The 12,660-nt window shown below is 34.9% G+C and overlaps 1 protein-coding gene across 1 annotated transcript in view; it reads left to right on the top strand.

The window, feature by feature from the left end:
• Positions 1-12,660, top strand: part of Cngb3 (cyclic nucleotide gated channel subunit beta 3) — a 79,277-nt gene that overhangs the window by 15,612 nt on the left and 51,005 nt on the right. Inside the window, 3 exon segments of the mRNA XM_010606455.1 lie at positions 2,350-2,414; positions 3,141-3,263; positions 9,220-9,361. Of these exon segments, the coding sequence (XP_010604757.1) occupies positions 2,350-2,414; positions 3,141-3,263; positions 9,220-9,361 (330 nt within the window).

Raw genomic sequence — 12,660 nt, forward strand, 5'->3', positions numbered from 1 at the left:
CAACAAAAAAAAAAAAAAAAGATTACCTAAGGTGGGAAGGAAAGCACAAAGGAAAAATCAGAATGGTTTGGAGCATGACTTTTAAAGATATATGTTTCATTTGATTGTAAGCTATGTAACTACATCCATCACCTACTCAAAAAGATTCTAAGATTTAAATATTTTAGAACTCCTGGCTTTGTTAGGTACCTAAAAAGAATTTGAGGAAAGTCCAGGAATTTCATATAAATAATTAAGAATATAATGATATCTTGTATTTTTAAAGACAACCTTCTAAAAGGATCATAAATGATTTTATAAACGAGTCGATTGTCTTTTGCCCCTTGGGAAGACACAGTAGAGTGAGCTGAAGACACTGGTGTGTGCTTTCAACAATAGTGGCAACGACTGAAAATGTTTGACTACACACTTGGACATGAATACTTTGCTAAAACTTCATGTCCATTGTCTCATGTATTTCCCCCCAACAACTTCATCTTAGGGATGAGGAAAATGAGAATTCGAACGGTGAAAACAATCTGTCCAGAAACACGGCTGTTGAGAGGCACTGCCTGAGCTCGTTACAAGATTGTCTGATTCTACGTTCTTTACTATAATCAGACTGGTAGATTAACACCAGGCAGAAGGAGTTTTTCTTCCACGTTCACAATTTCTTAACTTACAGGGGTCTTAACCGCCTTTTGACATACAACTAACACAACTCTAGAGGATTTGGATTTGACTGCGGAATATTAATATAAACTGAGGCAAAACACAGCATTCCAAGCAGCCTAATATCAGGCCATTCCTCATCAAATTTCTAGTCTCACAAAGAAGTTGTCAAAGGCACTTGCTCAAAAAAAAATCACTTTTCAGAAAGACTCATGTTCCTACAAATTTGGGTGTTCTGTAGTATTATAGTAGGGTTACAAGATGCCAGCTCTACATACTCATCTCTGTATCCCTAAGATGTTCAAAAGTTTTCTATGTCCAACAGTATTTTAAAATATAGATAGTGAAAGTCAACATTGATCTTTTCCGAGCCTTGTAGTCCTATCAGCTCTCTTATTTATAAGGGTACCATTTCAATGCACAATTATCTAGGATAAGTGCTTATCATCTCTTTCTGCAAGTTATAAACAGGAAAACAGGGCCAGAGATTTACCTGTGGTTCTGCCACCTGCCTTCAAGTGCAAGGACCCAAGTTCGATCTCCGGTACCAAAAATAAATAAATAAATAATTTTACAAATGGGAAAACAAATTAAGAATATAAATTTTCTTTATTATAAACAGACTCAATTTTAAAGAAAACTTCTGTTGCTAAACTTCTATTAGGAGTACAATAAGCATGTTACCGAATATTGAAATTATAATAATGAGAGTGTTGGAGGGATATTTTCCCACTCAGAAATTCTTGAAAAGCAAATCACTTGTGCATGTTTCTAGTTAACAAGTTGTTGGTATTACTTATACTCTTTTCAATTCTAAATGCTCTATTATAGTCATATCTACACTGAAGAAGTTTTGAACTAAGTAATCTGCAAGGTTCCTTCTGTCCCTAAGATCCTAAGGACACAATCCTAAGGAAACATGTTATTTTATTGTGCTCACTTTAATATAGAGGAAACCGATACACAGAAATAGTAGGAGGCTTTTCCACGTTCATACAGTTAGTAAGTAGCAGAGATGGGACTAGAATTGGGCTTGGAAATTCATGCTCTTACTCCTGAGTGACACTCCCTACAGTAGTGAAAGAAGAAGGCAAGGTGGGAGAGTAGGAAAGCGTTTAGGAAGAGTAGAAACAAAAGTAGAGGTAAGCAGGAAAGCACACTCACGAAAATAGCAACTCTGAATAAAATCACATAAGTCTTTTGGATAACATCAAGAACAATTTAGTAGCTAAAGCTAATGCTGAACTTACAATTTTGTTGAAATGAATATACATTTAATGCATCTTGCTTAGAAATGATGCAGGTGTTGAACAACAGAATGCACCTATTTATGATTTCAATGTATTAGGTTAGACTTTTCTTCTTTTTACTATTTTTGAGAGTGAGTTTAATTATTGTGAAAGAGTTCTACTATATGCTTTTTTTTAAAGTGTGATTAATTTTCAAAGAGTATTACAAATAAGACCATAACTACAGGGTAGAAATAAAATAAAGCAAGAAACTCTGGAAGTTTGGTACCATGCAAAACTGTACTGCCTAGAGGAAAATACCACTAAACAGGACCTTGATTTATTTAAAGACAGATAAATAAAATTATTTCCAGTAACAACTAAAACCTATTTTATATAGTTTTATCTAAATAGATGTACCTATGACTAACATACTTTTGTATTCTTTTTGCTTGTTTTTTTTGCATAGTACACTTCATTTTTTGAGTTTAATCATCATCTAGAGTCTATAATGGAGAAAGCATATATCTACAGGTAATGTATATACATACATACACGCTTGTGGGAAGTGAAGAAAGCAGAAGCAAAGCATTTTAGACAGCATTTGGGAAAAAGATGTCCAAGAGAAGGAGATAATTTCAGATTTTGACTATATAAAATACAAGTTTATGCTCTAAAACAGGTCGAGATATTTCAAGTGAGATAATAGTGTGCAAATCATATCAGATTTTAGAAGAACGCTGGACTTAAAAATAGGACTATTATCTACTTCAGCCAAAACAAGTACAGATAAACACACTCTTTTACAAGTCGACTTTAGAGCTCTCTGGTGACAGTTCATTCTTAATCTACATTTCACTCATTCGCTGTTCTGAAGCACACTTGCACACAGACCTCTAGTCACAGCTCACTGTAGCATAACATCCCACGAGCTTTTCAGAGATATCTGGTTAAATCAGTGTAGCATATTTTACGGGACTAAAAATAGAGAGGTGACCCTTGACGCATGTCTTTCTTAGAGTTGACTCACACTATCTGTGAAAAGTGAGGCAGATTTTTTTCTACACTCCATCAATCCCAGTCAAGACACCGCAACTAGACAACATTGAATGGCACCATCACTTTCTACTGTGCTGATGAGAGTTAGCAGTTCACAAATCTAAAGCAAGAAGGCTTAGTGGAGACTTAAAAGAAATGCTAAAATAGGCTGTGTTCCAGAAACAACATGAATCCCAATTTTGCATTTATTTTCTTCGACAGAGTCATTCGAACAACCGGATACTTGCTATTTATTCTGCACATTAATGCCTGCATTTATTACTGGGCTTCCAACTATGAAGGAATTGGCACAACAAAATGGGTGTATAATGGTGAAGGAAACAAGTGAGTTATAATTTTGAAAGAAACTCATTGATTCTTTTAATTTTCTGTATCAGTGTACGAATGTTAAGTCAGCTTTTTTTAAACTGTTGCAACCCATCCATGGGCAGTAAAACTTCTTCAAGAATTCACTGTTTTGAAGTAAAACAGAATGTAAGAGAATAGAATAGAAAATATCAGGGTCTTTGTGATTGATAGTAGAGGGGTGTGTGTGTGTGTGTGTGTGAGTGTGGCACACACGCATGAGCATGTGTGTGCTATGCTGGGTTACCCTGTGAAATGTATTTCTTGTTCTAGATCATGTTCAAAAAAGTTTGAAAGCCTCTACATTGGACAACTCACTCCTAGGGTAACTTTTAATAACTCAAATGCTGATAGGTAGTAATGAACAATGTTAATTATTTAGAAGGCAGATGCAGTGGCTAATTAGTTTACCACAGAAGTATTTTATGGGTTTATGAGTAAGCTCTAGCCACTAACTCAATTAAACACTTAGAGAATAACAAGGATCATAAAATAAACCGGACAATTAGGTGTGCAAGTGTCCCAGGAAGAAAAGAGACTGAAAAAAAAATCAGTGCACTAGAATCACAACTTAATAATGATACCTAGAACTTTTTTTAGTAGAGAAATTTTCTTTTTGGTCTACAAGGACCTGTAGACTCCACTAACTTTCTGCTTTACTGAAATGAGATGGAGCACATTATAAAGAAATGTCCTTGCTGGAAAATAGCAGTTCCTAGCATTGTTTTGAAAGGTAGCAACCTTAGGGTGGAGAGCAATTATTGGAGACAGCAAAGATAGTGAAAGCATCTTACAAAAATGCACTGCCAAGAGTGAGTTGGATACACATAAGGAACTTGATAACATTTCTTGAACTTTTAGCCATAATTGATTTAATGAAACTTAAAATCAGAAGAAGCCCAGATTGCAAACACACACCCACACACACAAACACACAAAGGGAATCCATTCCAGGAAAGTTTATAAAAAAACCTGTTTGCTTTACAACTAAAATTTATTACTAAGTAATTCTCTTTAGAATGTGAATTAATTTATGTATGCATTTACTTTGACATAAATAATTTTTATTTAAAATTGAGATTCCCATTATATTAAATGCATATAAATATAAATATCATATAAATACACCATGGTTAAAACTAAAGAATATTGATAACACAGAGTATTGGCTTAAGACTGACAATACCAATTGCTGGAATAAGTTGGAGCTATTGTATCTCTCATACATTGTTAACAAGAATGCAGAATGCTACAACCATTTTAAGAAAACATCAGTTCCTTATACAACTAAGCATACATTTAGTTTATGACTCAAAATTCCAAGCCTAGCTATTTCCCCAAGAGAAATTAAAAGTGCATGCAGAGAAAAAACTTGCAGAAAAATATGCATAGAAATTCTACTTATAATAATCAAAAACTTGACAGCCTAAGTTGTTCATCCATAGATGAATAAACAAGCTGCCCTATATACATATAACAGGAATTATTCAGTAATATATATGAATAAATTACTGATTCACACAGCATGAATAATTCTCAAAGTCACTACAGTGAGTGAAATCTGCTTTACAGAAATGCCTATATACTGTATGGTTTCATTTACTTAAAATTTCAAAATAAGCAAAACTGATCTATGGTAGAAAAAACTAATAGTTATTGCCCATGGGGCATTGGAAACAAAGACTAAATAGGAAAAGGGCCAAGAGAATTTTCTGGATGGTAATAGTCTTTATCATTTTTTTCCTCACTGAGTTTACTGGTACATTTTAGGTATGCAATACAGTTACATTCATTATTGGGATAGGTATTTGAATTACATAGGTATATTCATTTATCAAAAATTCATCTAATGCTACAATGATAATGATATATCAGTAACATTTCTATACATTAACATTGCCCAAAAAGGAAATTGAGAAAATAATTTCATTACAATGGTATCAAAATACATAAGATATTAAGAGGTTCAAAACTTGTACATGGAAAAATATAAAACACAAATGAAAGAGACTAAAGCAAATAAGTCAAAAGGTATATGGGTCCAGTGAGCCAGGCATGGTGGCATATGCCTATAATTCCATCACTAGGGAGGGTGAGGCAGGAGGATCGCTGTGAGTCTGAGACCAGCCTGGGCTACATAATGAGTTCCAGGTCAGTCTCAACTACATAGTGAGACCCTGTCTCAAAAAACAAACAAAAAAAAGGTATATGGGTCCATGTATTAGAAGAATTAATACTGTTAAAATGTTCAAACAATACACAATGGGGAAAGACAGTCTCTTCAATAAAGGATGCTGTAAAAGTTGCATGCCCACAGGTAAAAGAACAAAAGTAGATGTCTTACACCATACCAAAAAAAAAAAAAAAAAGCTTAAATATGAGACTCAAAACAAGAAAATTTCTAGAAGAAAACATACAGGAAAAGTACCCTGACTTTGGTCTGGATAATGATATTTTGGATAGGACCCCCAAAACATCAACAAAAACAAATATAGACAAATTGGCTTTGTGGAGGATTAATTAATGGTCAAATTGAGTGGGAACACCCCACTGAACTGAGTCAGCTTGTTCTGGGTGTAAAATATCATCTCATCTCAACCCACTTAGAATGTCTGTAGTCAGAAAGACAAAAAAAAATGTCCTGGCAAGGAAGCAAGGAGACTCTGTTGGTGTGATTGTAAATTAGTATAGCCAGTGTGGGAAACAGTATGGTAGTTCCTCGAAAGAAATTAAAATTTTTGACTCTCTTATAGCCATTTTAATTGGAATGAGATATGTCATTGTGGTTTGGATTTACATTTCCCTGATGAGTAGGGATGTTGAGCATTTTTTCATATACTTGTTTGCCATTTGTATGTCATTTTTTTAAGAAATATTTATTCAGATTATTTGCCCATAATAATCAGATTGTTTCTTAATTTTGCTGCTTATATTTTTTAGTTCCTTACATATTCATAGGGGAAGAATTCCTATTTCTACATTAAATTTTTTAATTTTTATGACAAATGCTGACTTATTGACTTAATTTGGAGCTGAATGTGTGTGTGTGTGTGTGTGTGTGTGTGTGTGTGTGTGTGGTGTATTTCATCTTTATATAGTTAATAGTTCATGTATTAAATCAGCCAGATAGGATCTCCTTGAAAAGTTATGCCTGGAATGTAGACATTTTAGAGATGGACACACTTGACTAATTAAATTAATCCTAGAAAATCAATATGAAGCCATCTAATTGAATTACAAATCTTACCTTTGGTTGTGCATGTCTGGTTGTAACACATGACTGAGAATAGAATCCCAAAATAAGCCACAAAGCATCAGGGCAGAAAACTTCCAATTAACACAGTAGACACTTAATACAAAAGAAAAAGTTCAAGGCTAGCCATGGAGATTTGGATAATCAATGCCATAATTTCACATTTGACTATTATATTATAATATCCATAAAGAGGAAAAGGAAAGAAAATGATTCTTGTGTTTGTGCCTGTTAACATTGAAATGACTTTGCAGAGGACAAAAACTCCAACACTTAACAATGAATTGGACATTTAGGAAAAGAATCTAGTCTCTCCTCACTCCTGGGGAGTACTGTGTTTAATGAATTTCCTAATTTTAAAGATAACCACAAGTCCAGGACCTGTGACCAAAATAAATTAGGTAACAGGAAATTATAAATTAAAATTTTTTAAAGTTAAAATGCAATTTATAAAGTAGTTTTACACTTCTTCAAGGTGGTTCTCTTTGACATCTAGTTCATACAATATTAGTAAGTCCAAGGAAGCCTGCAAGGAAAAAAATTACACAGTAATAATATTCTTATTCTCTTGGCGTACTCGTTTCAAACCTTACCAAGGAGTTAATTATTTTTTCTGTTCCCTTACCCACCACATTAAAAAAAATCACATATCCTTCAAAAGATATTGAATTTGAATGAGTTCTTTCTAGATTTGTTTTTATTTGAACATTGACTTTAACTTCATTTATTTCTTTGTAAACTCCAACTTCTTAGTATTTTAAGATCTGAAAATTATAAACTACTATATTTCCATAAGAAAAACATTGCCTCAGTCCAAAATTATCTATAGTGTTAATGCTACAGAGGATCCACTAGAATATGAAGCATAGTCCTACACAGAAGGTTAAGTATCAAATGGTTTCCCTTATACGAAAGACCCAAAATATAAATAATTAAAGAGACAAATACAGGAGACAGGGAGGGAAGGACATCAACATTTCGGGAGTCAAAGGAAATCTGAAGAAAGAAAGAGGAAGGGTAACAAGGATCAAAACGTGAATGCACCAATTCCCAAAAATGAATTTAATTATGGCATATCACAGATGTATACTAAGAAAATAATTTTAAAATAAATAAAAGAAAGAGAAAACTATGAAAGAAATATGAGAATCATTAGGCCAAGATTCTGTAAAATGTACTGCTTTTCCGTGTCTACCCAAGACACCACGACAGCTAGCTGAGCCTCACGAAATCCATGAAATGTGGAAAATCCTATGAACTCAGTCTACAAAATATGTGAAAATTGTCTATCTATGTAAGACATTTGTTGAAAGATTCAGGGGAAATGTATGACCCAGGCTGTTTATTCATAACTGTACAGAACTTACCAAATAGTATACTTACTCCTACACAAAAATTATAATTGTAATTGTAAGGTGGGTTGTAATGCCAAATTCCATTCCCACCTATGAATTTCATGCAACTCAAAGTTAAATGTAGCTAAAAGGATATTGTACATTTGGGGCTAATCCTTGTCATTCTTTCCTGGACATCTTCCTATCTGGGTGGCCATGATCTCACTCTCTCCATTTTGCGATTGTTCAAGTAAGAACAAAATCTTTATCAAGTATATTTCTAAGCATATCTGGCTTTATTCCATGCTAAATTTCTAAGTAAATTACATATTATATTTGAAGGTAATTTCTCTATTAATATGGAGTTCAGTTCTCTCTTTTGTCTCTTCCACTGTTAGTAAATTCAATAATATAATAAGATATGGATAGAAAAATAGAGAAGATTTTTATTTGTTCTATTTTCTGTTAGTAGAAACTGGACCTATAAAAGATTTCCTCATCTATAGAAATATACTTAATCTTTGTAATATTCCTCAGGAGTCATTGGGTGGTAATTAAAAGACGGACTCAAGTTCTTTGACTATCCTCTCATTGAGAAATGGATTTAAATTTCTCTTCCCTTGAATCTGAACTGGTCTGAGTGATTTTCTTGAAAAACATAATGTGATAGGAAATTAAGATGTTATGGAACCTCTGGCTCCTAGTAAACCTTGAAGTTACCTCCTGGGCTGCTCTGGGTGAACGAGCTGCCATGTAAATTCACCTCTCTGAGAACACCATGGTACCAGGAAATAGTCACTTTAAGAGGCTAAATGGCAAGAGAGGCAGCCAGCCAGCCCTGGTTGCTCTATCTATGTCCACAGAAATGTAAGGAAAGAAGCTACCCTAGGTCTTCCAAGCAAATATAGTGTAGAGAAGGGCAGAAGAACCCAACCAACAATAAGAATCAAGGCCAGAGATGACTGACCTCGATCAACTCTTCCCAGGTATCTCCAGGCATTCGTGTCACCCCAACTGAGGACCCATTCTTCATGCAATGCGGATGAGTCATTCTCCTGGGCCTTGCACAAATTATTGACCTGAAAATCTATCAGCTTAATAAAACAGTGGTTGTTTTATATCATTAGATTTTGAGAACAGTTAGTAAACACCCTCTTTGGATATAATTGCTTGGTCATTTCACAGTATTATTAAGTTTACACTCGCAGATAGTGTTTCCCAGTACTGCCTATGGAAACAAAATCTTGATAAGGAGAAATGTGCTATAATTTAATAATAATCTGTGCTTCCAAGCAAAATTGTATTTCAATGATATTAAAAAGGAAATATATATTGTCTCTTTTCACAGATATCTGAGATGTTATTACTGGGCAGTTCGAAGTTTAATTACCATTGGGGGCCTTCCAGAGCCACAAACTTTATTTGAAATTGCTTTTCAACTCTTGAATTTCTTCTCTGGAGTTTTTGTATTCTCCAACCTAATTGGTCAGGTAAGATGAATCTGAATTTCTAGATACAATGTCTTAATGTTTGAAAGGTTGGCAAGTGTTTATAAATTTTACATCATTTAAAAATCGGCATAATTCTTTTTCTCCTCCTCCTTCTTCCCCTCTTCCTTCATTTCTTTCTCTTCATTCTTCTCCTTTTACTACCTTTCACGCAATTTAATGATGGGGAGGAGGATGTGACTGGGAAAACATTACCTTTCCATTTATTAACCATTAAGTAAATCAGAAAACCTAATCGCAAAGTTAATTAGTTTATATTCTCAGAGAAAGTTATTTCTAAGTTAGCTTCCTCCTTGAAGCTCTCTAAAATCCCTTTATGACTCTTTTATTTAATTAAACTTGCAAAACCACTGGATTAAAATCAACTTCAAGGTCATTTAAAATAAAATGCCATCCTAAACTATTAATAAATCATTGCTACACAAATATCGGGTATAGCATCTTGTCTTATTCTCAAGTGAGCATAGTCTAATAAGAAAAGAGCACAAGTACACAAATAAGCCGGGTATTTAGCTCAGTGGTGCCACCGCCTGCCTACCAAGGGCATGGTCCGGAGTTCGATCCCCATACCAAAAAGACAAAAAACACAAATAACTATAATGCAAGTTTGACTGCATTTACAAGGAAAAGAACCCAAAATCTTTGTGAATCCCAAGATTCACAAGAGGAAAAGTTCAGCAGCACAGCATCTTTAGAAGTCAGAAGAGCGCTTTACACGCCATATGTTAAAGAGCAAAAAAAGCCACATTGCGACAGGTGTACTAGATGAGGTGTTAAGCTAAGTCACAAAATGATTCTTCCCCCTAGTGGAATAACTGGCTCCCATTCACCATACTCTCAATACTATGAGTGAAACTTGTTTTATAATGAAATTTAGCATAATTTGTTATAGTATTTGACATTGTTCTAAAACAGTCAAAAATCACACAACACATCTATGGATATCAAGAGTCAGTTGTACATGAAGCAACCTATTAGTTGAGACATGGGAAGCTTTCCAGGAGGTTTCGTGGTACAAAGATGCATTTAAAGTCTCTTCAAAAGCCAGGCTATACTCAGTAATATAGATAGGCAGTGCAATTGATTAGGCATTCTGTGTGTGTGAAAAGATGTCAGTGGTAGAGCACAAGACATATTTGAGATAATGAAAGGCATTTCAAAATAAGTGGAGCGAAGGACACTAGTAAACAGGAACTAAATGTAAGGATAAGATATTTTAAAGGGAGGATTTTGAACAAAGAATGTTGTTTAAAATATGCTATGCACTGGAAAGAGTGATACTGACATAAAATATAGGTTTATTATTATTTAGGTATGGTAAGACTCACAAGTCAGGGACAGTTACCACTGAAAAGGTAGTTTGTTGTACCCACAGATCCAACAGGACGAAGCACATCCCACCACAAGTACAGGGCGGAGCGAACAAGGAAGCGCCAGGGGAGGAGCGGGGGAAGCAGGGGAAACAGCATTAGGGCTGGCCGGCTTGATGGTTGCAGTAGGCTCTAGGGAGTAGGGCTGTCTCTGTTTGTCTGGCATCTAGCACTGGGGTATAGGACAGGTGGATAATGGCATGGATGTAAGAGGGACCAGTGAGAAGACTGGCAGGAGTGTGGGCTCTGGATCATTTAGTTTGCCTATGAAGAAAACTCTTAAGAGTTCGCTAACCCTATGAATGGCCAGTATGGTCCTAGGTAAGGAAGACCCCAGATATCAACACCTCAGAGTACAGAAAGTAAAAATATAGTTAATACAGATACCCAGGAGCATGACAACTCCAGTTCCTGACATGTTAATGACCTGGAGAGAGAAGCTGTAAAGGAAACTCCACGCAGAAAATATTTCAATATTAGAAAACAAACATCAGGCAGTTGATAAATTAAATATAAAATATTATATAATCTTAATGGACAAGAAATTGTGTCAGTGGTTGAAATAGGAAGCAGGTTGGAGAGAAACTCAATTCAAATCAACTTGAATGTAAACATCAAATATATTATTTTGTAATTTCTCATAAAATCAGTGTGTCACATCACTCACTGCTTTCTCAGTTTTAGAGATGAGGAGACTGCAGTTTAAATAAATTAAGAAGCATTTTTATAGAAAAACCACATCTTCTTTAAAATGGAATATTACTCAGCCATAAAGAATGAGAAAATAGATTCATTCATAGGAAAATGGATACATATTGAAGATATACTCCTAAGTGAAATAAATAAGGCACACGTATAAATACCAAATAGTTTCTCTGGTGTGAATAATCTGCAATAATACAGAAGATCCTAGTAAGATTACTGACATTGGGAAATGGGAAGAAAGGAGCTAAAGGTGTAGGGAAGATGTGATGGGCAGGGGAAGGGTAAAAAGGGAAGAGAAAAAGTATGCGATAATGAAAAGATGGAAATAAAGTGGTTGTAGATGGGGAGCGGAGGAGGGGGTGAAGGGAGGGCAGGGACAAGGGGAAAAAATGAGAACCAAGACCTGTCATGTAGAGGTACAAGAACCCAACAATGAATGTAACTGTGCTGTATCCCTAAAATGTACCAATAAACTCAATTAAAGCTGAAAAAAATAAAATAAATTAAGAAGCAGCTAAATATGGTAGTACGTGCTTGTAATTCCAGCTCTCTGGGAGGCTGAAGCAGGAAGACCATAAGTTTGTACAACTTGGAGACTTAATGAGACCCTGTCTCAAAACAAAACATAAAAAAGCTAGAAGTGCAGTGCAGTTAGTACCCAATCTTCAGTACACAAAAAGAAATGAGGAAGGGTGAGGCATTTATCTCTGTGGTTCCAGCAATTGCCTTGCAAGCACAAGGACTGGAGTTCAATCACTGATACCAATTAAAAAAAGAAAAAGAAATGAAAAATAAAGAGGCATCCCATATAATTTATAGGATAGAACCATATATAATATTGATAATAATAGTAAACTTTAACATGTATTGAGCACTTGCAATACCAAAACAATTTTCATACCAAGACTACAAAGCAATGTCTATATTGCACCAGTTTTGATTCTCTTGCTACTCTAAGTGCAGTCTTTGGCCCAGTAGTAACAGCAGCTCTTGAGAAATTCATCACATGGGCCCTACTTCATTTAACCTGCATTCAACAAGATCTGCTCATAATTCTTATGCATATGAAAGTTTGAGAAATGCCACTTTGCATGCCACACCTGGCTTTAAATTGAGTTTGAGGTTCCCATAGGAACGAGAAGAAATCTTGTCAAGTCTTGAAAATGTGGTACTAGAACACAGGAGACAAAAATTGAAGCTGGAGAC

The sequence above is a fragment of the Fukomys damarensis genome, unplaced genomic scaffold (genome assembly GCF_012274545.1).
Source record: "Fukomys damarensis isolate Sample0158 unplaced genomic scaffold, DMR_v1.0_HiC HiC_scaffold_5, whole genome shotgun sequence".
NCBI lineage: Eukaryota > Metazoa > Chordata > Mammalia > Rodentia > Bathyergidae > Fukomys > Fukomys damarensis.